The sequence below is a fragment of the Dermatophagoides farinae genome, chromosome 2 (genome assembly GCF_024713945.1).
Source record: "Dermatophagoides farinae isolate YC_2012a chromosome 2, ASM2471394v1, whole genome shotgun sequence".
Lineage (NCBI taxonomy): Eukaryota > Metazoa > Arthropoda > Arachnida > Sarcoptiformes > Pyroglyphidae > Dermatophagoides > Dermatophagoides farinae.
The window spans coordinates 3,132,692-3,152,459 of record NC_134678.1 but is presented as its reverse complement, the minus strand read 5'-3'; the positions used below and the strand labels follow the sequence as shown (position 1 = coordinate 3,152,459).

The 19,768-nt window shown below is 31.0% G+C and overlaps 8 protein-coding genes across 10 annotated transcripts; 5 read left to right on the top strand and 3 right to left on the bottom strand.

Moving 5' to 3' along the window:
* The first annotated feature begins 265 nt into the window (after positions 1-265).
* LOC124500027 (uncharacterized) lies at positions 266-4,121 on the top strand. Of its 2 annotated transcripts, none has more exons than XM_075728634.1 (3): positions 266-592; positions 655-887; positions 944-4,121. In XM_075728634.1, the coding sequence occupies exon 3, from the start codon at positions 1,008-1,010 to the stop codon at positions 3,546-3,548; it is 2,541 nt and encodes an 846-aa protein (XP_075584749.1). In that variant the 5' UTR covers positions 266-592; positions 655-887; positions 944-1,007; the 3' UTR covers positions 3,549-4,121. The 2 variants fall into 2 exon arrangements, with proteins under 2 accessions (XP_075584749.1, XP_046919999.1); XM_047064043.2 differs by having other exon boundaries at positions 331-592; positions 989-4,121.
* A 309-nt stretch (positions 4,122-4,430) lies between these two features.
* Positions 4,431-7,322, top strand: LOC124490280 (kinesin-like protein KIF18A). The gene is made up of 2 exons (XM_047052754.2): positions 4,431-6,056; positions 6,118-7,322. Exons 1-2 carry the CDS (start codon positions 4,611-4,613, stop codon positions 7,150-7,152), a joined length of 2,481 nt encoding a protein of 826 aa, XP_046908710.1. The 5' UTR covers positions 4,431-4,610; the 3' UTR covers positions 7,153-7,322.
* On the bottom strand, positions 7,248-9,057 carry Pus10 (Pseudouridine synthase 10). Its single transcript, XM_047052841.2, has 2 exons — positions 7,548-9,057; positions 7,248-7,495 (listed from the first exon to the last, which is right to left on the bottom strand). Exons 1-2 carry the CDS (start codon positions 9,009-9,011, stop codon positions 7,457-7,459), a joined length of 1,503 nt encoding a protein of 500 aa, XP_046908797.1. The 5' UTR covers positions 9,012-9,057; the 3' UTR covers positions 7,248-7,456.
* A 146-nt stretch (positions 9,058-9,203) lies between these two features.
* On the top strand, positions 9,204-11,357 carry l(3)72Dn (UTP4 small subunit processome component l(3)72Dn). The gene has a single exon (XM_047052786.2). It carries the CDS (start codon positions 9,204-9,206, stop codon positions 11,286-11,288), a length of 2,085 nt encoding a protein of 694 aa, XP_046908742.1. The 3' UTR covers positions 11,289-11,357.
* Positions 11,358-11,386: 29 nt separating this feature from the next.
* On the top strand, positions 11,387-13,240 carry Ipp (inositol polyphosphate 1-phosphatase). Of its 2 annotated transcripts, none has more exons than XM_075728488.1 (3): positions 11,387-12,062; positions 12,131-12,394; positions 12,466-13,240. In XM_075728488.1, exons 1-3 carry the CDS (start codon positions 11,837-11,839, stop codon positions 13,125-13,127), a joined length of 1,152 nt encoding a protein of 383 aa, XP_075584603.1. In that variant the 5' UTR covers positions 11,387-11,836; the 3' UTR covers positions 13,128-13,240. The 2 variants fall into 2 exon arrangements, with proteins under 2 accessions (XP_075584603.1, XP_046908860.1); XM_047052904.2 differs by having other exon boundaries at positions 11,392-12,058; positions 12,124-12,394.
* On the bottom strand, positions 12,371-13,750 carry LOC124490450 (anaphase-promoting complex subunit 11). Its single transcript, XM_047052950.2, has 3 exons — positions 13,628-13,750; positions 13,434-13,553; positions 12,371-13,366 (listed from the first exon to the last, which is right to left on the bottom strand). The coding sequence occupies exons 1-3, from the start codon at positions 13,644-13,646 to the stop codon at positions 13,251-13,253; spliced, it is 255 nt and encodes an 84-aa protein (XP_046908906.1). The 5' UTR covers positions 13,647-13,750; the 3' UTR covers positions 12,371-13,250.
* Positions 13,751-13,810: 60 nt separating this feature from the next.
* Parp1 (Poly-(ADP-ribose) polymerase) lies at positions 13,811-17,212 on the top strand. The gene is made up of 2 exons (XM_047052743.2): positions 13,811-15,426; positions 15,488-17,212. The coding sequence occupies exons 1-2, from the start codon at positions 13,896-13,898 to the stop codon at positions 16,993-16,995; spliced, it is 3,039 nt and encodes a 1,012-aa protein (XP_046908699.1). The 5' UTR covers positions 13,811-13,895; the 3' UTR covers positions 16,996-17,212.
* LOC124490301 (ER degradation-enhancing alpha-mannosidase-like protein 2) lies at positions 17,056-19,736 on the bottom strand. The gene is made up of 5 exons (XM_047052776.2): positions 19,488-19,736; positions 19,170-19,426; positions 18,980-19,105; positions 18,561-18,914; positions 17,056-18,492 (listed from the first exon to the last, which is right to left on the bottom strand). The coding sequence occupies exons 1-5, from the start codon at positions 19,604-19,606 to the stop codon at positions 17,150-17,152; spliced, it is 2,199 nt and encodes a 732-aa protein (XP_046908732.1). The 5' UTR covers positions 19,607-19,736; the 3' UTR covers positions 17,056-17,149.
* Positions 19,737-19,768: the final 32 nt, after the last annotated feature.

Genomic DNA, 19,768 nt, shown 5'->3' with positions numbered 1-19,768 from the left:
AAAAAACACTGAGGAGGGAGTAGTGGTGAAAAACATTAAAATAAAAATAAAAAAAATTTACATGCGCAGAACCATCACAATCTGTGAATGATGATGATCACTGTGTGTATACGTGCCATGCAGGCAGGCAAGCAGCCAACAAAAAAAAAACAGGACCAGTTAATGGGCAATTCGAATTGAAAAAAAAGTGAAAAAATAAAATCCACCGATAGGGGGATACACTGTCGATCGGATAGGGCCATATACACACACACAATACATATACAACCATTTGGGATAGCAAAATGAAAAAAAATGATGTCGAACTCTGTGTATATTATTATGATCTCTATGTGTGTAAATGTGTGTTGTGTATCGTTGAAATTTTTTATTTCTGATATTCAATCCAATTCAACAATTTTGCTGTCTCTATAATTTTATTTGATTTCTTTTTTTGGTGTTTAGTTGTGTGGATGTAGTTTCCTATTTTTTTTTTGTTGTTGTTGTTGTTGATGATTTTTCTGCGGTTGTTTTCGTTGTTATTGTTGTAGTTTGGCTCAATTTGGATTGTCTTAACATCATCATCATCATTATCATCATCATTACCCGATGTGTGAGTTTCGAGATTCAGAATTATCACAATTATATTTTTTTTCTCTTTTCGATAAATATTAGATGTTCATCAAATGTTTGAAGAATCTAATATAAGCAGCAACAAAAACAATACATTGAACATTTTACAAGATATATTAATGATCAATACAAGAAGGAAATACTTCAATTATCCATTTAGATTCATCTATCTTTTATCCAGCTAAATTTATTTAATATATTATTATTAATATATCATCATTGATACATTTACACTGATTCAAGTTTCAGAAAAAAAGAAATGAGTAAATGACCAGGTATGTTTTTTCATTCATTTATTCATTTATTCATTCGTTTTTCATTTTCATTTTAGAATCATTTTTATTAAATGATTATATTGTTTATTGAAAAAATACAGCTAAATAAATGCGGTTATCATGTCTTCATCTGCGACAGTTTCGAATCCCGTTCCTCCACCACCACCTACAACCACTACGCAACCATCACCACAAACATTAGTGAAAAATGATCTGAAACAAATTGGCATCTGTTTACCTTCGAATACACAAATGGAAATTGCTAATACAGCTAATTCATCAACAGGCCAATCATTAAATCTGTCATATTCAAATGCAACAAAAAATGTTGTTACTAATAGTACAAATAATTTCTATACAACTGCAACAACAGCAGGACAATTTCAAATGAGTTCCCTTAGTGTTATGGTGGCAAAACTGAATCCAGCACGACAACAGACGGTCATCCTACAGCCACGTATCAATACAACTCGTGGAGCTACGTTACAGATACAGAATTCAGTTCGCAATTCATCGGGAAATTCATTACCAAATTCTCAGACAATATCGACGTCACTTTCATCATCAAATTCATCATCGATCTCGGTACGAACGAGAGTAATTGGTGGTCAAGGCAATCATGCCAGTACGACAATACCATTGTCAAATCTTTCAGCTGTAGCTGCATCATCGAACACTACTACTAGCGGATCATCGAATACATCGTCAAATGTGACGACAAATTCAATGAAACAGATGCTTACTGGTCAGAAATTTATAACTGCAAGCAATGTCGAAACAGTGAATCTAATGATTTCCAATCCGAATGAAGTTCGTAATCTGAAAACAAATGTACAGAATAATGAAATCAAATCCTTGTACAAGATAAATGGCCCAAAACAATTGACTGGTTCAACAACAGCAACGGCTGCTTTGGTCACAGCACAAACCACACCGAAAATGATCAGTATAAACAATGCGTCTGGACATCAATCATGTGCAGCGACAACTACACGTTTTGGCATATTAAGCAGTAATGCTAATGCCAAATCAGCTGTAATTAATTTGCCAAAAAATTTTATCATAACACCAACGGGAGCTTCCGGTATTGCCAATATGGTTAGCATTAGTTCGGCAAATTTTCCCGCCAATCGAATACCACTTTCTAGACAGCATACAGTAACGACAACATTATCGGCTATTCAGTCATCCAATTCGACATTACCATCTACAACGACGACGACAACAGCAACAGTAACAGCAAAACCAACACCGACAACAATATACACAGTGAATACAACTAATCAGACTGCAGCAAATGTATTAAATAATCCGAATATTATCACAACATTACAGCCGATTATGACTAATCAACAACAATCGAATAGTCATCAAACATCGAATATTATATCGACTTCAAGTACGACATCTTCGATTGCTATTGCCAATAATAATAATAATAATACGACAAAACAAGCAATGAATATTCAAACAATCAATAGTATATCGCCGATAAAATCAACGACAATCAATTTGTCATTTCCAATACATCACCATCAATCTATGACACCGAGTTCACCTAGACCTAGGATATTGAGTCGAAAACGGACGATAACCGAAACACCAACAACGATCACGATCAAACCGAATAATATTAATAGTAATAATAATACGACAAACGGATCATTAGCATTTGTTACAACAGCAACTGCTGCCAATAATCCATCATCAACGACAAAAAATCAACAGCTTCCAAACATAACGAATGATAAATCCATTATTAATGTAAACATTCTAGATACGAATAAAATCGAAACTAACAACAACAAAAGCAGCAGTAACAACAACAACAACATTGTTCAAAATAGTCAAAATTATATCGAAATTAATAATAATTTGACACCGAGGAAAAAACCTCGTAAACAATTGTTGGAACCTTCATCATCGATAAGCAATAGAAATAAATTTATCACCGGTTCATCATCATCTACTATTGTCATTCATCAGCCATTAAATAATGATCAACATCAAAATCATCATCAATTGTTAGTCAATAATCATAATAACAATGAACAGCAACAATTATGTTTGAAAAAAACTGAATGTAAAGATATACAACAACCGAAATTAATGCACATAAAGAAACCTCGTTTATCAATTATAAATTATCATTCGAATGGTAAATTGCCTCAATTTTCCAGTTATAATGATGTAAAACCAAAAAATGATAAAAAACTAACATTACAAGATTTATTGAATGATGTACGTAAACAGAATGAGTGGAAAGATATTATTCTAACGGACCAATGTAAAAAATTGGCCGATGATGAAGAATCATTTACGCTCAAACGATTAGAATTATTATTATCCACATTGGAAAATGAAATAAGTCCATTTTCTAAATGTGCAGCAATGACGACATTATATGATGAGATTGATAATCAGCCACCACCACCACAACAACAACAACAACGAACGTCAAAGATTAATTGTATCGATCGGAAATGTGTCCGTATCAATGATATAATCCGTGCAAACATACAAAGATCAAAAGTACTTTGTGAACATTTTATTGATTGTAATCAGATCATACATAGAGTGACCTATGAACATAAGGATAAGGTTACGAATCTCACAAAACGTTTGAATAACAAACGTAGTAGTAGTAGTTATTCGAAATGATTAAAAAAATATATTTTCATATAACCATCCATTCATCTGTTATTTGTCTATCCTTTTTTTTATCATCATCGTCATCATCATCATCATCATTCACCATCAATAAATTGTTCTCATTCAAAGATATTTGTTCATTTTCATTACACACACACAAACGTTGTTGACATGATTTTTTTATTCTTGATTCATTATCATTCATATCGAATTTAGATTTAAAAACCAACTTATGTTTATATATGATTCATGAATAATTGGTGATGATGATGATAATTTTCAAAACATTAACTATAGATATGAATGAATGAATAAAAAGACTATTATTTTCTTCTTATTACTCACACAAACACTTTTTAACCCTTTTTTTTCTCTCTTTGTAAAATAGTTCTGAATTGTTTTTGTCAACATATGTTCTTTTTTTTATTTGCTTTTTTTTGTAAATACATTTTTTTTCTATCACAGAAAAAATGGGCAATATTTTTGTCAATTTTCATTTTCCACTGTCGACATTGCTTTATTGATTTTTTTTGAGATTTTGAAATTATATGATAAAAATAATAAAATCCAATATATTAGTAACTTTTTTTCAGAAATGATTGTTTTTATTTTTTAGCGAAGATAATTTTAATTTCAATTTAATTTAAAAATAAAATTAATTTTTAAACAAGAATTGGCGCGCGCTTCTTTTGTACATAATTGAAAGTTTTCGCTATTTTTGTATATCGCTATTTTTGGCTTTCGCTATTATCCATCCATTCCACAATTAATATCCCAAATCGTATTTATCAAACTTGGTTTTTATGAATACGTCCTTTATGAATGGCTACCAATAAAAAGGTGTGGCTATTGTGAAAATTCTTAAAACAGCCAATCACGTTTGACCGTTGAAATTTTTAAATCCACCATTTAACAATTTTCACAAAATCTGTGTATAATTCATAGGGAGAACAGTGTGTACTCATCATAGTGTGTTAACTTTTTTTTTGATTTAAATCGATAGCATAACATGTTGTTTTTCTGTCAAAATTCTGTCAAATCAAAATAAAATTGGCATAATCATCAATCACAATGAAGAGATCGGGATCGGAAAAAAATGATTCCCATATTGTGTCCAAATCACCACGGTTACTAAATTCGGGTAATGATGAAATTGATTCACTCGAAATCAGAAATCAAATCAAAGTTTGTGTCCGTATTCGCCCATTGAAATCAATTGAATTGGAAAACAATACTAAATCAATAATCGAATTTATCGATAAATCAGCGCTTGTATTCGATCCATATAAAGAAGATAATCGATATGAATATCATGGAAAACGATATAAAGAAATTGGCAAAAAAGCGAATAAAAATTTAAAATTTAATTTTGATCGTGTTTTCAATAATGACGAAGATAATCTTACTGTTTATAGTGAAACTACAAAAAATTTGGTCACTTCTTTACTTGCTGGCTATAATTGTTCCGTGTTTGCATATGGCTCAACTGGTTCTGGTAAAACCCATACTATGCTTGGCTCATCAGATGATCCTGGTGTTGTTTTTTGCACCATCATGGACCTATACAAACATATTGAGGAAAAAAAAGATCGAAATCTTGAGCTGAAAATTTCCTATTTCGAAATCTATAATGAAGTTATTTATGATCTACTTGATCCAAAATCCGGCAAGCCATTATCTGTTCTAGAGAATGTTAATAAAAGTATTAACGTTCAAAATCTTTATGTTTATCAACCAAAAAATGCAGCAGATCTGATTGAACAGCTTGAATTTGGCAATAAAAATCGTAAACAACATCCAACCGATGCCAATTCCGAATCATCACGTTCACATGCCGTATTTCAGATTACATTACAACGTAAAGATTTTTCCAATGATCAAAGAATGGCTATTCAGGTTTCGAAAATGAGTTTAATCGATCTGGCTGGAAGTGAACGAGCAACGAATGCATATAAAACATATCGAAGTAATAGTTTACATCGTGAAGGCGGTAATATTAATAAATCATTACTATCATTGGGTAATTGTATTCATGCATTGACAAGTAAGAAGAAAAATGTCTACGTTCCATATCGTAGTTCGAAATTGACATTGATTTTACGTGATTCATTGGGTGGTAATTGTCAAACAGTAATGATTGCAACGGTTTCACCATCAGCAAATCAATATGAAGAAAGTCATAGTACATTGATTTATGCGGAACGAGCTCAAGGCATACAATTGAATGCCCATAAGAATAGTATATTGGTTGATGTTAAACCACGAGATTATAAATGTGTGAATGAAAATTTGTACAGAGAAAATGCTAAACTGCTTAAAATAAAAGAAGACCTTGAACAACAATTGGAAAAATATAAGAATCACGAGAAATTTGTTCCGGATAATCCAATCAATGCATCGATGGATTCATTGGCTAAATTAAATTCGGTCAAAGAGAATTTGGATCATCTTTTCGAACAACGTATCGAATTGCGTTCGGAACTTTTGAAATGTGAACATAATCTAAAATTGTTGGATGTAAGTATAAGAAAATTTGTGTTTGGAAAATTTTTTAAAATCCTTTTTTTTCTTTTCATAGTTTCGATCAGAATACCGTAAATATGAAAATGAACGATTAAAATTATTGAACATTCTCGGTGAAGAAAATCAATCTGACCATTCAAAAGGATTACATTCGATTTATGAGCAAACATCGTATTATTCAAACCTAAAATCATCGATCGAAAAAGAGGTGGAAGAAAACGAAAATAAAATAATGAAATTTGAAAATGATCTAATGGCCAACACCGATAACGATATGATTGTACAAACTTATTTTGAGAAAAATCATACTATTCTTGAAAAGAAAGAAATGAAATTCAATCGAGAACATCAACGAAAAATGATGAAAGAATTCTTTTCAAAATATTATGCATTTGAAGAATTTGATGGAGATTTTTTGGATTTCATTTATAAATATAAATCATATGATATATTGAATGATAAGGGAAAATTATCGGATGAAATGGATGAAAAATTTCGATCGATCGTGCATAAGATAAAAGGTAAAAAGAATGTCATATGGCGTGATGATATTGATCCAACATCTATAAACAGAATGAAAAAAATGTTACAACTTTTCTCATTGCCCGTTTATGATGTTACATTGAATAATACACCGGAAATTAAACGAAATTTAGTAGCCATACGTGATATAACACCACGTTTATTACGTCCAATACAGAATCGTAATGTAACACCTATACATATTGGACAAATGAATCATCAAAATCTTGGCAATACAATAAATATATCTCGTAATGTAGCTATTCATTCATCTGGACAAAAACAACAATCAATACACTATCGCGATAAACCATCACAACGTTATTATAATAATAATAATAATATTTCAAAATATTATAATCAATCACTAACATCAATAGATAATCATCATCAGCCATGGCCCCCATCATCTGTTGGCGGTGGTTCGCAACGAAAACAAAGACATGGCTATCGTAATAATAAATACAATTATAACGGTGGTGTTTCGAATTTTCAACAATCAAATTCACGACCGTCGGAAGATAATTTTGGTTATAATCAAAATATTCGACCTAGATTTCGTGTATAAATAATAATCTACAATGTACAACAAATTTCATCTGATTAGATAAAAACTACATTATGAATATCATATTCTCTACATTGATTAATGTTTTTAAATTAAGATTAAGATTTATTATCAATTGGGTTTAAATAATTTTCATTTTTAACCAAATAAAATATTCATTACGACTATCATTTATTTCTCATTATTGTCCGTATTACCAATCATTCAATCACAAAAAATAGTGAGCCAAAAATCGAATCCGGTTTACTCAAAAGTTGATTACTTTACAAGTAAATAAACCCCTATCCTTAAGTTGATTATCGATTTAATCACCAATCATTGGCGGCCAATCTAATTTAACTTCCTGTGAAAAATATGAATAAATTAATTTTTTCTCACATAATCTAAAAACATACCAAAACATCTAAACTGATAATATCCGCACGACAATTTCCCAATAACGAACTAATATTTGGTCGTGTACGACCAAAATCGGAATGGACAAATTCTTTTATATAGGTACCGGCTTCGGTAACGATAGAAATTACGAACATTTGCGATAAAAATTCTTTCCATTCAGGATTAATTAATTCATCAACATTTATTGGTCGAGCCGAAATCGAATGAACTGTACGATGACGATCAGATAGGGTACGTCTATGCAGAACACGTATCGGTGTTGTTTGACAGATGACCAAATCTTTAACCGAATTCAATATGATCATATCGGCCTCAGTGAACGATCTATCAATACAACAGATTGCCTGATATGTTTTCGATTTTTCTTGTTCACCTTGTTTCAGTAATTTCTGACTTTCATTTCGTGATACAAATTGTAGATCTCTTACTTTTACATCTTGATGCATTTGATTGATATATTCTTTGATTTTTGCAATGATATTATTATTATTATTATTTGACCACTGTGGATTAAAAATTTCAATCATAAATGGTCGACCAGTTCCTAACATTCGAACATCAACGTCTTCACGACCAGAGGAACTGAATTTAATATCATTATATTTAATGTAGGCATTGATTCCGGAGAAAATTTTCTCTTGTACAGAAGATTTGAAACGATTACCATCGTCGACAAACCATGGTGTTTGTGAAAGATTTCGAGATAATTTTAAATATCGACCAGCAATATAAATCGGTTCTCGACAAACTGAAACATCCAATGTACAAATTGTTTTGATCGGTATCAATTCAAATAATTCAAGAATTCGATTGTTTGAGGTTTCAAACAGACGAAATAAAGCTGCATGATTTATGGTTGATGAAGATTTAAATCTTTTTGGACTAGAAACATTTCGATGACATGTTTCCATTAGTGATTCGCATTCAATTTTCGATTGATGATGATCAAAATTCAATACAATCACATGATTACCCTTAGTCGAATGTTGAGCCTGAATAGCTTTTTCAATTGGAATGATAATAAATGTTTTGATTACATCTTTAACAGTGATTACATCCTCAGGGTTCAATTCGAATAATTTGCTAAAATAAAGATGTCTTAATGTAATTATGAATGGTTGATAGATGTGCAATTGAAATTCGTCGATGGAAAACATGGTCGATACATGGTCAGCGATTTCTTTAACTTTAATCATCATATATTCTACATTCAATAGATCAAGACACGATTGACATAGTTTGTTTTCATCATTAGTGAATATTTTTTTCAGAATGTTTAATAATATCTCATTGGACAAATGATTTTGACAATATGACCAAAGATCATTATGATCATTAACCTTGAATATATGACGAAAATTTGAATATCTTAAAATACATGTGAAACAAATATAAAGTGATTTAATTGAACAAAGTTTGATAATCTTTTCGATTAATTCTTGATTTAAAATCGAAGACATTTTATCTCGAATATTTGTTATTTAAAGATTCGCTATAGCAATATATATATGGAAAATTTACAACAAACATGTGACGTGAATGTTTTACGTAAATTTTCTCACGCCTTAATATGGCATGCTGGTTCGAGAATTTTAGAGTAGTTCTGTTGAAATTTGTTTTTGTTTTATTATTTCATCATTTTTATTAACAAAATGTCCCAATCATCACAATTAATGACACATCGAATTCGTTTCTTTCACTATGAACCAAAATCGATAAATTGTATTGATTTCAATGAAAAATTGGGTAAACTTGCTTTACTTCGACGATCGATACGTAAACATAAACCATCACAGAATGATATGCCAAGTATTATTGAAATATGGAATGTAAAACAAAAAGCCTGGTATCTTGAACAAACTATACATGAAGATCCTGATCAATCTAATCTATTGGAAAGTATTGCCTGGTCACGTTGTGGACGTCTTTTTTCTTGTGGACTTAATTCTTATCTAAATGAATATGATTTATTCAACGGTAGAATTGCCCGTTCATATTGTGTTCATTCTGATCCAGCATGGTGTATGACAATCGATTCGGATAATGAACTTATAGCCGTTGGTACTGAAAATGGTTTCATCTGTATATTCAAAATGTTTGATGATTGTTTACAATTTGAAAAAATTATGCCCAAAAATGATAATCGTATACTTTGTCTGCAATGGCATCATTATGATATGGATTCAACGAATTTATTTTTGATTGCTGGCAGTATTGATTTTGTAAAAATCTACAGCTATCGACAGGGAAAATGTATAGATTTCATTCGAATCGGCAATAATCGAATCGTTTGCTGGTGTTTAAGAGTCCTTAAAGATTTTACGATCATCACAGGCGATTCCAACGGTACCGTATCATTTTGGAATGGCAAAACAGTTACATTGATTCAATCATATAATTCACATCGTGCCGATATTTTAACATTATGCAATACGAATGATGAAGAAATTGTATTCGCTGCCGGTGTTGATCCGACTATCGTACAATTTCATCGTTGTTATGGTCCACAGATAACAACATGGGTTTGTTCACGTAAACGACGACCACATAATCATGATATACGTTCCATGTTGATTAACAAAAATCTATTGATTAGCGGCGGTATCGATAGTCTTTTGTCACAGATTTCTATCGATTCAAATGGTCATATAAGTTATCTGACAAATCTATTCCATAAATGTTCATTCACATCAAATGATCAAAATAATTTCATTGGATTAATGTATGATAAATTTATTCAAATTTGGCGTTTAGGTGATGCCGATCCTAGAAATGAAGCAAATTCAAAGGAATCATCAACGATGATTACACGGCTAAAACTTTCGGAAAAAGCAACAAAATTGTTGGATATTAAATCACGAAAACCAATCATTGCATTCGATATGAATTCCGAATGGATAATCTATGCTAGCTATCAAACATTCAAAGCTGTAACATGGTCTGAAGAAAGAATTGAAAAAATTAAAATTCTACATGATCCAATATCAAATATTTCGAATATTCGATTATTGAATAATGATCGTTTTGTAGTAAGTTATGGTTGTAATTTTGATATATTCGAATTGGATCGATTCGGTATCGTATTGGAATATTCGGGAATTTCATACGAACAAAAAAGAATCCATAGAATTCTATCATCCGAAAACAAAATGATTATATTGACTGCCGATAATTGCATTTCCATTTATGATCTGAATCATTCTAAATATGAATTATTGGGCACAATCACCAATATTGCTCATCAACCATGTGCATTAGCTATCGATAATCGAACGAAAAATCTAGCGGAAAAATTATGGTTATCATTTCCTAATTCATTGCTAATCGAATATGATCTAAATAATCGCCAACAATGTCAAACATTAATGTTGAATAAATTCAAATCGAATGAAAACAAAGAAAGCCGTAGTTTCAATGAACATTGGACAATTAAACAGATTGCATTTTCAAAAAATTCAATCCTATTAGCTGATGATAATAATCTTTATATGCTTAATATTGAACAACAACGTATGATTAAATGTGATAAATATCATCACATTATTGCTATGGCAAATATTCAACATCAAACACGAAAATGTCCAGATAATAATAATGATGATGATAATAAATCGAAAATCAATAATGATGATGATGATGATGATGATGATGATCTTGTCATCATAGAGGTCACAAATCAGATGATAATGGCTACATTACCACCATTGTTAGTAATGAAAACATATGGTGTATCATAGAAAAATTCATTTATTTTTTTTCTCATTTAATTTAATGAATAAAAAACTTTTCTTTCAATCTAAACAAAAGGCTTTATTTGGGTGATTTGATAATGATGCAAGCTAGAACATGAAAAAATGTATTTTTTTCTACTTGTTTTTATAGGAAATGAATGGTTTCTTTTTTTGGTATCACCGAAAAAAAAATCACGATGATGATGAGTGTTTTGTGTGAATCTTTTTCTCACATTCAATGGTATATATCTGTCAACCAGGAAAAAATATATCTAAGTGAGCATACTCTGAATATAATAATAATAAATAACCAGAAAGAAAAATAAGATTGGTTTCAGAGTCTGTGTGTGTATGACCAACAAATGCCGTTATGTTTGATATAACTACTGTTGTCCTCTTCTATGACATCCTAAACACACACACATAGTATAACCAAAATAAAGTGATTAATAATTGTAATGAATCGACAATTAAAACATCATTGAAATTAAATATATTGTAAAACAACATATAGAGTGTTGCTGTTGAATGGGACAAGCAATAAATGTGAAACAATGAAAATTTCCGTACATGAATTATTAAAAGAACTAATTGAGGTGGCAGAAAAATCGGCAGAAATATCAAGAATATGTCGTGATGATAATGATGGTCTATTCCGGATATTGATACAAGAAAAGACAAATATTGATAGCAAAAATCCACGTTTTCAACATGATTATAAAACATTTGCCGATGTTCTCATACAGGAAATGGCCAAATTTCGTCTGGAAGCTAAGGTTAGTTAATCGCTATTCAATTAATCAATAGTAATAATCTAATTGAATAATGAAAAAAAAAATAGTTTCCAGGATTTTCCAAACAAATCTATGGTGAAGAAAGTAATCATTTTCAAAATCAATTAGGACATGACATATCGATACAGATTGGACATGATCAACAAATTACCTATGAAATGTTTACACAAATTCTTGATTATAATACCAGTGTATCACGAAAATTAGTTCAGGTTATTTATTCATCATCATCGTCAACAACAAACAATATTGTCAATGATAACGATGATTCAATAAGTATTGAGCTATCGGATATTGCTGTATGGATCGATCCAATAGGTATGTGAAACTTTTTAATTACAAATGTTCAATGAATAATGATGAAATCTATAATTAATAACGTTAATTAGATTCAACATCTGAATATATAAAAGGCCAATGGAATAATTTATGTGATACAACACTAATACCAAAAGGTCTTCATTGTGTAACATGTTTATTTGGCGTATTCGATACAAGATCTGGTACGCCAATAATCGGTGTATGTAATCAACCATTTTATCGGAAATATAATGATGGCTCATATGAAGGAAGATATATTTGGGGCTATAATATTGATCATGTTTGTCGTAATAATATTGATCGATCAACAATCAAACCTCAATCGGATATCATTTTAATCGGTGGCAAAGAAAGTGCTGAATTAAAAAATAGAATCAATAGCTTTGCAAAAACAATGTATGTAGCTGGTGCTGGACATAAATTATTGAATGTAGCAATGGGAAAAGCTGATCTGTTGTTAACATCTTCAAAATCAACATATTATTGGGATACGTGTGCCATTCATGCTATTTTACGATCGATTGGTGGTGGAATCATACCGTTTGAAAATTTTATCCACATTAATGATTCTAACGATGATGACATTGATGAACAGTTGGAACATTTACAAATAAGATATAAGGAAAAAATAATGACCACCAAAAATATCGAATGTAATCATTCAAAGGGTCTGATCGCATACAGATCAATTGATACTGTACGTAAGACATTGAAACTTCTCAAGACATGATCAATTTTGTTGTTACTATTATTGTTGAATTTCTTTCTTTTGATGTTTATTGTTATTATTGACAAACAATATATTTAAATGTTGAAATAAATAAAAATGGGGCCATTATTAAATAATCCAATTTTATTCTTTAAAATTCCATTCCTGTCGACACATTGGACATTGTTGATGAACATTCTGTGAAGTTAACCATTTCATAATGCAATGAATATGAAAACAATGTGAACATTTTCCCCATACTACATAAAACCAATAATAAAAAAAGATGAAAATTTCATTAATTGTTTTGACAGCAACCCATCCTACCTAATGGACAATCATCGCCTGGCATTTTACATTCGGTACAACAGCCATCAAATGCATTACGACAAATACCACAATTATCATCATTGGCAATCCATTTCCAAATTGCAACCGCTTGCCAATCTATATTAATTAATTTAATTAAATTCGTTAGATTATTATTATTCATAGATTACAAAAATCGTAATTATACTAACTTTTAATTTTGACTTTCATTTTAGACCACGTGATTGGTATTTTCTAGTGGCTTTCAAACTTTCAATCAAAAGTGAAAATTAAAGTTGTGACTCGTTAATTTTTTTCTAAACACTACAATGCACATGTGCACAATGAAACGTTCTTTTTTGCCCGGCAATTTTTTTTGTGTGTGTTGAGTTTCATCATCGATGTTGTATTCTGAGTTTAGTTCAACATTTGTATTCGTTGTTCGTTGTATGATTATTTTCGATTTTCATCCATCAAAAAATGGAAACAGTTGATTTGCCTTATTTGGCAGAATATTCCAAAAGTGGTCGTGCCAAATGTAAACGATGTAAACAAATAATCGATAAAGATGTTCTTCGTTTGGCTGTAATGGTTCAATCACCATTCTTCGATGGTCGACAACCGAATTGGCATCATTTTGATTGTTTCTTTAATCGTTATCATCCTAAAAATGTTGGTGAGATCAAAAATTTTGAAATTTTGAAATTTGATGATCAAAAAATGATTGAAAAAATGCTGACGAAAGAAGCAACCGTCGAAATAAAAGGCAACCGAAAACGTAAAGTTGATGTGAATGTTTCTCAAGATTTTTTTGTTGAGTATTCGAAATCAAGTCAATCTCGTTGTATTGGCTGTCAAGAAAAAATTGAAAAAAATGAAATGCGTATTGGAAAAATGGATCATGATAGCGAAGATGCCAGACGTATCGGGCCATTTAAACGTTGGTTTCATGTTGATTGTTTTCGAAATGATTATGATGAACTTGGCTTCATGTTGCCTGTTGAATCTTTAAATGGCTTTGACAAAATGAAAGCAGCCGATCAAAAAAAGTTACAAAAGAAAATTCCAACCCCAAGTAATGCTGTGAAAAAACAATCAAAAATTGAAGACAATGAAAAGCAATCAAAAGTCGAAAATAATGGTGTTGAAAAAAAATCTCAAAATAATGTAGAAAACAAATTGAAAAAACAATCGAATTTGATTTATCACAACTTGGAAATGGTAAAAAATTTGACAAAAACACAGATTAATTCATTTTTTGAAGCAAATGAAGTGGAAGAACATAATATTCCCGAAAATTTTACACGTCGAAAAGAATTTCTAGCCGATGCATTGGTATTCGGATGGCCCGAAAAATGTGATAAATGTGGAGGATGTTTTATTTTCAAAGTTTGCCGTTATGTTTGCCGTGGTCATTATGACGAATGGACTCACTGTACTAATGAGATTGAAAATCCTTCACGATCTGCTGTTAAATTTCCTGATGATAAAATACGTGATCGATTCGAATATAAATTTGTAAAACGTAAACGTTTAATTGACGAAAAGTTTAAAAGTGAATTTCAACAAAATTTCTTTGAGAATCAAATGAAACAGTCGCAAGTTAAAAATGAATCAAGTGATAACGAAGAACAAGAAAAAGGTATATTGGCCGGTTTCACCATTACGTATTTGGGAAAGGAGAAATTGAAATTTGTCAAAGAGAAAATTGAAAAATTAGGCGGTAAATATAGAAAAGATATCAATCAAACTATACTCTGTGTCATTTCGAGTGAAAATCATTGGAACAGCTCGCGAAGAACTAAGAACATCAAAACAATCGAAGAATTGAATATTCCAGTTGTAACGGACGATTTTCTTACAAACCTATCGAATCCTGCAAATTCCTTACAAAAAGCAATGATAGATTCAAAAATAACATTGTGGAACCTTGATGAGAATGAAATTAATCAACGTTTGGACAAGTTAAATTCTCTTAATAATATCAAATCTGCATTCAAATCTGGTTCAGGTATGGTTATCTATGAATATTTATCATTATCATTTTAATTTTAACGAATATTTTTTTTTAGGTAATAGTCAATCCAAAAGTCAAAAAATTGTGATTAAAGATGGAATTGCCGTATATCCAGAAACTGAACTCCAGGACAGAGCTCATGTTTACAAAAATGGAGACGACATTTATAATGTTGTTCTTAATTTGGTCGATCATAAAACAAATAAAAATTCATACTATAAAATGCAATTGCTTCAAGATGATCAAAATAATAAATTATTTTGGCTTTTCAAATCATGGGGACGTATAGGTACTGACATTGGCAAAACCAAACTTGACGATTTTTACGGTCCCGTTGAAGCTGTTGCTGCTTTCAAACAAACTTATTATGAACGTACTCGAAATAAATGGTCCGATCGACATCAGTTTATTAAACATACAAATTCGTATTATCCCGTCGATATAGATTATGGTGGCAAGGAAGACGCATTAAAAGTGATAAAAGTAGAAGAATCGAAATCATTATTGCCTTTACCGGTTAAAGAACTTATTGCTTTGCTTTTTGACATTCAGAATATGAAACGAACTATGATGGAATTTGAATTGGATCTTGAAAAAATGCCTCTGGGTAAATTATCGAAGGAAAGAATCCTCGAAGCTTGTGCTACATTGAAATATATATCCCATCTACTGGAGCAAAATCCGATTCCTCAAAACGAATTGGTTGGAGCTTGTAACAAATTCTACAGTTTTGTTCCACATAATTTTGGTTTAGAAAAACCACCGTTGATTATGTCACAGAATGTGGTGGCAAAGAAAAACGAAATGCTCGAATCATTGATGGAAATGGAATTGGCTTATGAAATCATTAGCAATCCGAATAGCGACAAAAATGAAGATGTGATCGATTCGAATTATAGAAAATTGAAGGCCGAAATCGTACCAATCGATCGAAATGATGATGATTTTGAATTAATCCAAAAATATATCCAAAATACTCATGCAAAAACACATAATATTTATACATTGGATATAATCAATATTTTCCGTCTAAATCGAGAAGGCGAGGCCGAACGATTCGCCAAATACGCTGATAATCCAAATCGAATGCTTTTATGGCATGGTTCACGTTTAACCAACTTTGCCGGAATTATTTCACAAGGTTTGCGAATCGCGCCTAAAGAAGCTCCTGTGACTGGTTACATGTTTGGCAAAGGTGTTTATTTTGCTGATAGTGTTTCGAAAAGTGCCAATTATTGTTACACATCATATGATAATTCTATTGGCTTATTGGCTTTAAGTGAAGTTGCCATTGGAAATAGTAGGGAATTGGCCCATGCTGAATATGTAACCAAATTGGCTAACAAATATCAATCGGTCAAAGGTATTGGACGATCGTATCCAAATCCCGAAGAAATTATCATCACTGAGGATGGTATAAAAGTGCCTGTTGGTAAATTGATTGATAATAATAAAGCTAAGAATACTTCATTGCTTTATAATGAATATATTGTCTATAATGAAGAACAAATCAAGATGAAATATTTGGTTCAAGTACAATTCAATTATAAACATCTTTTCTGAATTGATCTCATCATCATCAGAAATTTTGAAATATATACATCATATAATATTGAAACTATATTTAAACTAACAATAATATAACCATTTTTATTGTTTCAACATTCGTATTATTATTATTAATATTGTATATTCGAATAAAAAAATAACATTTGATTCATTCAAACATCTGTCCATATAATGAAAGACGAATAAAAAATGATTGTGAAGGACATTTTAATATTTCATAATCATCATAATAATGATGATCATGATGAATTGTTTGCTCGTTATTTTTATTATCTGATTCGAATGTATGATGATCATCACTATCATTTTCGTTGATAATAGTTTGGATCACCATAGTTGATGTATTGATCATGATCGAATTTGGTTTGATTTCAATGGAAGACTTTGAAGGAATGGTGGAATGAACTCTTATTGATTGTTCATCATTCGAAATGAATGGAGAATTATTATTGATGATTGTTTGACTACAATGAGTTTCGTTTTCGGTTTTGAGCACAAAAATTGGCGTTTGGATGGAATTCGTTGATTCAGGTTCATTCGTGTACCAGGAAATTTTCTGGCTGAAACTTGCCTCTAATTTAGCTTGGCTATTTTCGTCTTGATGTTCGGTTTTCGTTGCCAACAATATTTGGCCATCGGAATGATTTTCTTGAGATGTCGTGATAATAGAGGAACTTGTTGATGTTGGTGTAGTAGTTTGTACCACATCGACATATTCTACATATTTTTCGATAGAAATTGTATCAGATGAATGCAACAACTTTTCATTTCTTGTGATTGGTTTGCGAATGTACAAATCATAGAGATCAACTTCATCTTCGAAAAAATCTAACTCGCGGCCATAAAATCGATTGCAACAGGTTAAAGATGAGATATCAATAGGATGAGCTTCTGTATTGAAAACATATCCACCGGATTCGACCACACAGCTATGTTTGCTTTTAAAATTTTGATTATTTTTGAGTTCAATCATCGTTCCAAATGAACCCATCTCATTAATGAAATTATCCTCATCGAACAACAGAAATAAATATTTCAATGTTTCAGCAAGAAAAAATGATTCCATTCGATCTTCGATTGTATGGTCGGATACGCTTTTTATTGTCGCATAGCCACAATCAGTACGAGCAGAATAATATATAGAATTTATAACATCGGCACCAATGGTAAGAAGATGATCATCTTTTGTGGCACGATACAAATAATAAACACTTTCGATGAATTCTGGTCGAAGTGGATATCCTTCTCTTTTATGGTGTTTTCCATGTACAATATCATAAAATTCAGGAACAAAACCATATTGTTTCCATACTTGATGATAATTGTACAATGATTTTTTCGCCTGATCAAGGTCACCCATCAAAGTTAATAATCCAGGAAAAAAAGCTTCAAGCGATTGAAATATAGGCATAGTTGCGGAACCGGTGGCCATGCTAACCCAAATGAACCAATCATTTTTTCTTAAATAATTTTTAATTAAATCATAATCATCTATTTTTCCAATATAAAATCAGAACTGATAAATCATATTAATAAACATTATGAAATTAGTTACTTACAATTGAACACTTCCATTAAACTAGGCATTTGTAATAGCATGGAACCTTTGACTAAATATTCAAAATAAGAATCTACACCGGCTCCAATACCGGCATCAGTAGCGGTCCATTTTCCATCCTGTACATTAATATGATTACCTAAGAGACCAATTTTTGAACGATGCCTTTGCAAAGCTTCTAAGGCATTAAGTGCTGTTTCCTCAAAAATTGGATCACCAGTCAAACGACTTAATGTTCCGAATTCGACAATAAAAGTTCCAACACCAGCCGTACATGTAATGGGAGTTTCATTTTCAGGTACACCATAAAGAAAATTAATTGTACCATATGGCATTCCCGTTGATGTATTGAACGCTATTAAAATGAAGAAAAAATCTAAATCAAAAATTCAATCAAAAATATTGTTAAATTTTATATACCTGGAATTAATTTTCTTGCCACTTTCTCGGCTAATCTAAGTAGTGGACCTGAACAAGGCCAACCATCTTCAATTTGGAATTCAGTACGTCTAGAGAGAAGATGGGCTGACAAAAGACCACCAACAACTAAATTAATTAACGACAAATAATTATAAATTGACAAAATGATCCAGAAAAAAAACAAACAAACCTCGAATGTTTGTTTCAAAAACCGAAACATTTGTATTTGTTTCAAAATCAGCCGTATCAATAACATGCTGAGCTATACGCCTAAATTCCGTATGATTATCTACGATGGCTAACATATCTAAAGCATCGATCAAAGAAAGTGAGAATGTTCCCCAGGTGTTCATTCCCGAACAACTGATTGGCATTAATTCATCATATTCGATTGCATTATCGACATAACTGTTGTAAGCTTCATAAAACATTGCGAGAACTTTCTCTCTATTAAAAACAAGTATAAATAATTAAATTTTTAAAATACTTTTTAAATAAAATTTATTACTTGTATGCAATTCTTTCATTTTTCGAAAATGGAATAAGCCGGTTTTGTGAATGTTTCAATAAATGTAAAAACGCAAACAATCCAATAATTAACAGATGGATTCTATTTGAAGTGATCATAATATTCTAGCAGAATTGAATTCATTTGAGGAATGATTTCGATAAATTCAAGATTAGCGATTCAATTGTGATTTTCGCCTCAATTTTGGATTTCAAAATAAACAAAAAAACACTAATAAACATTGTCTATGAATGGATTAGCCTTTGCCAATACAATAGTCG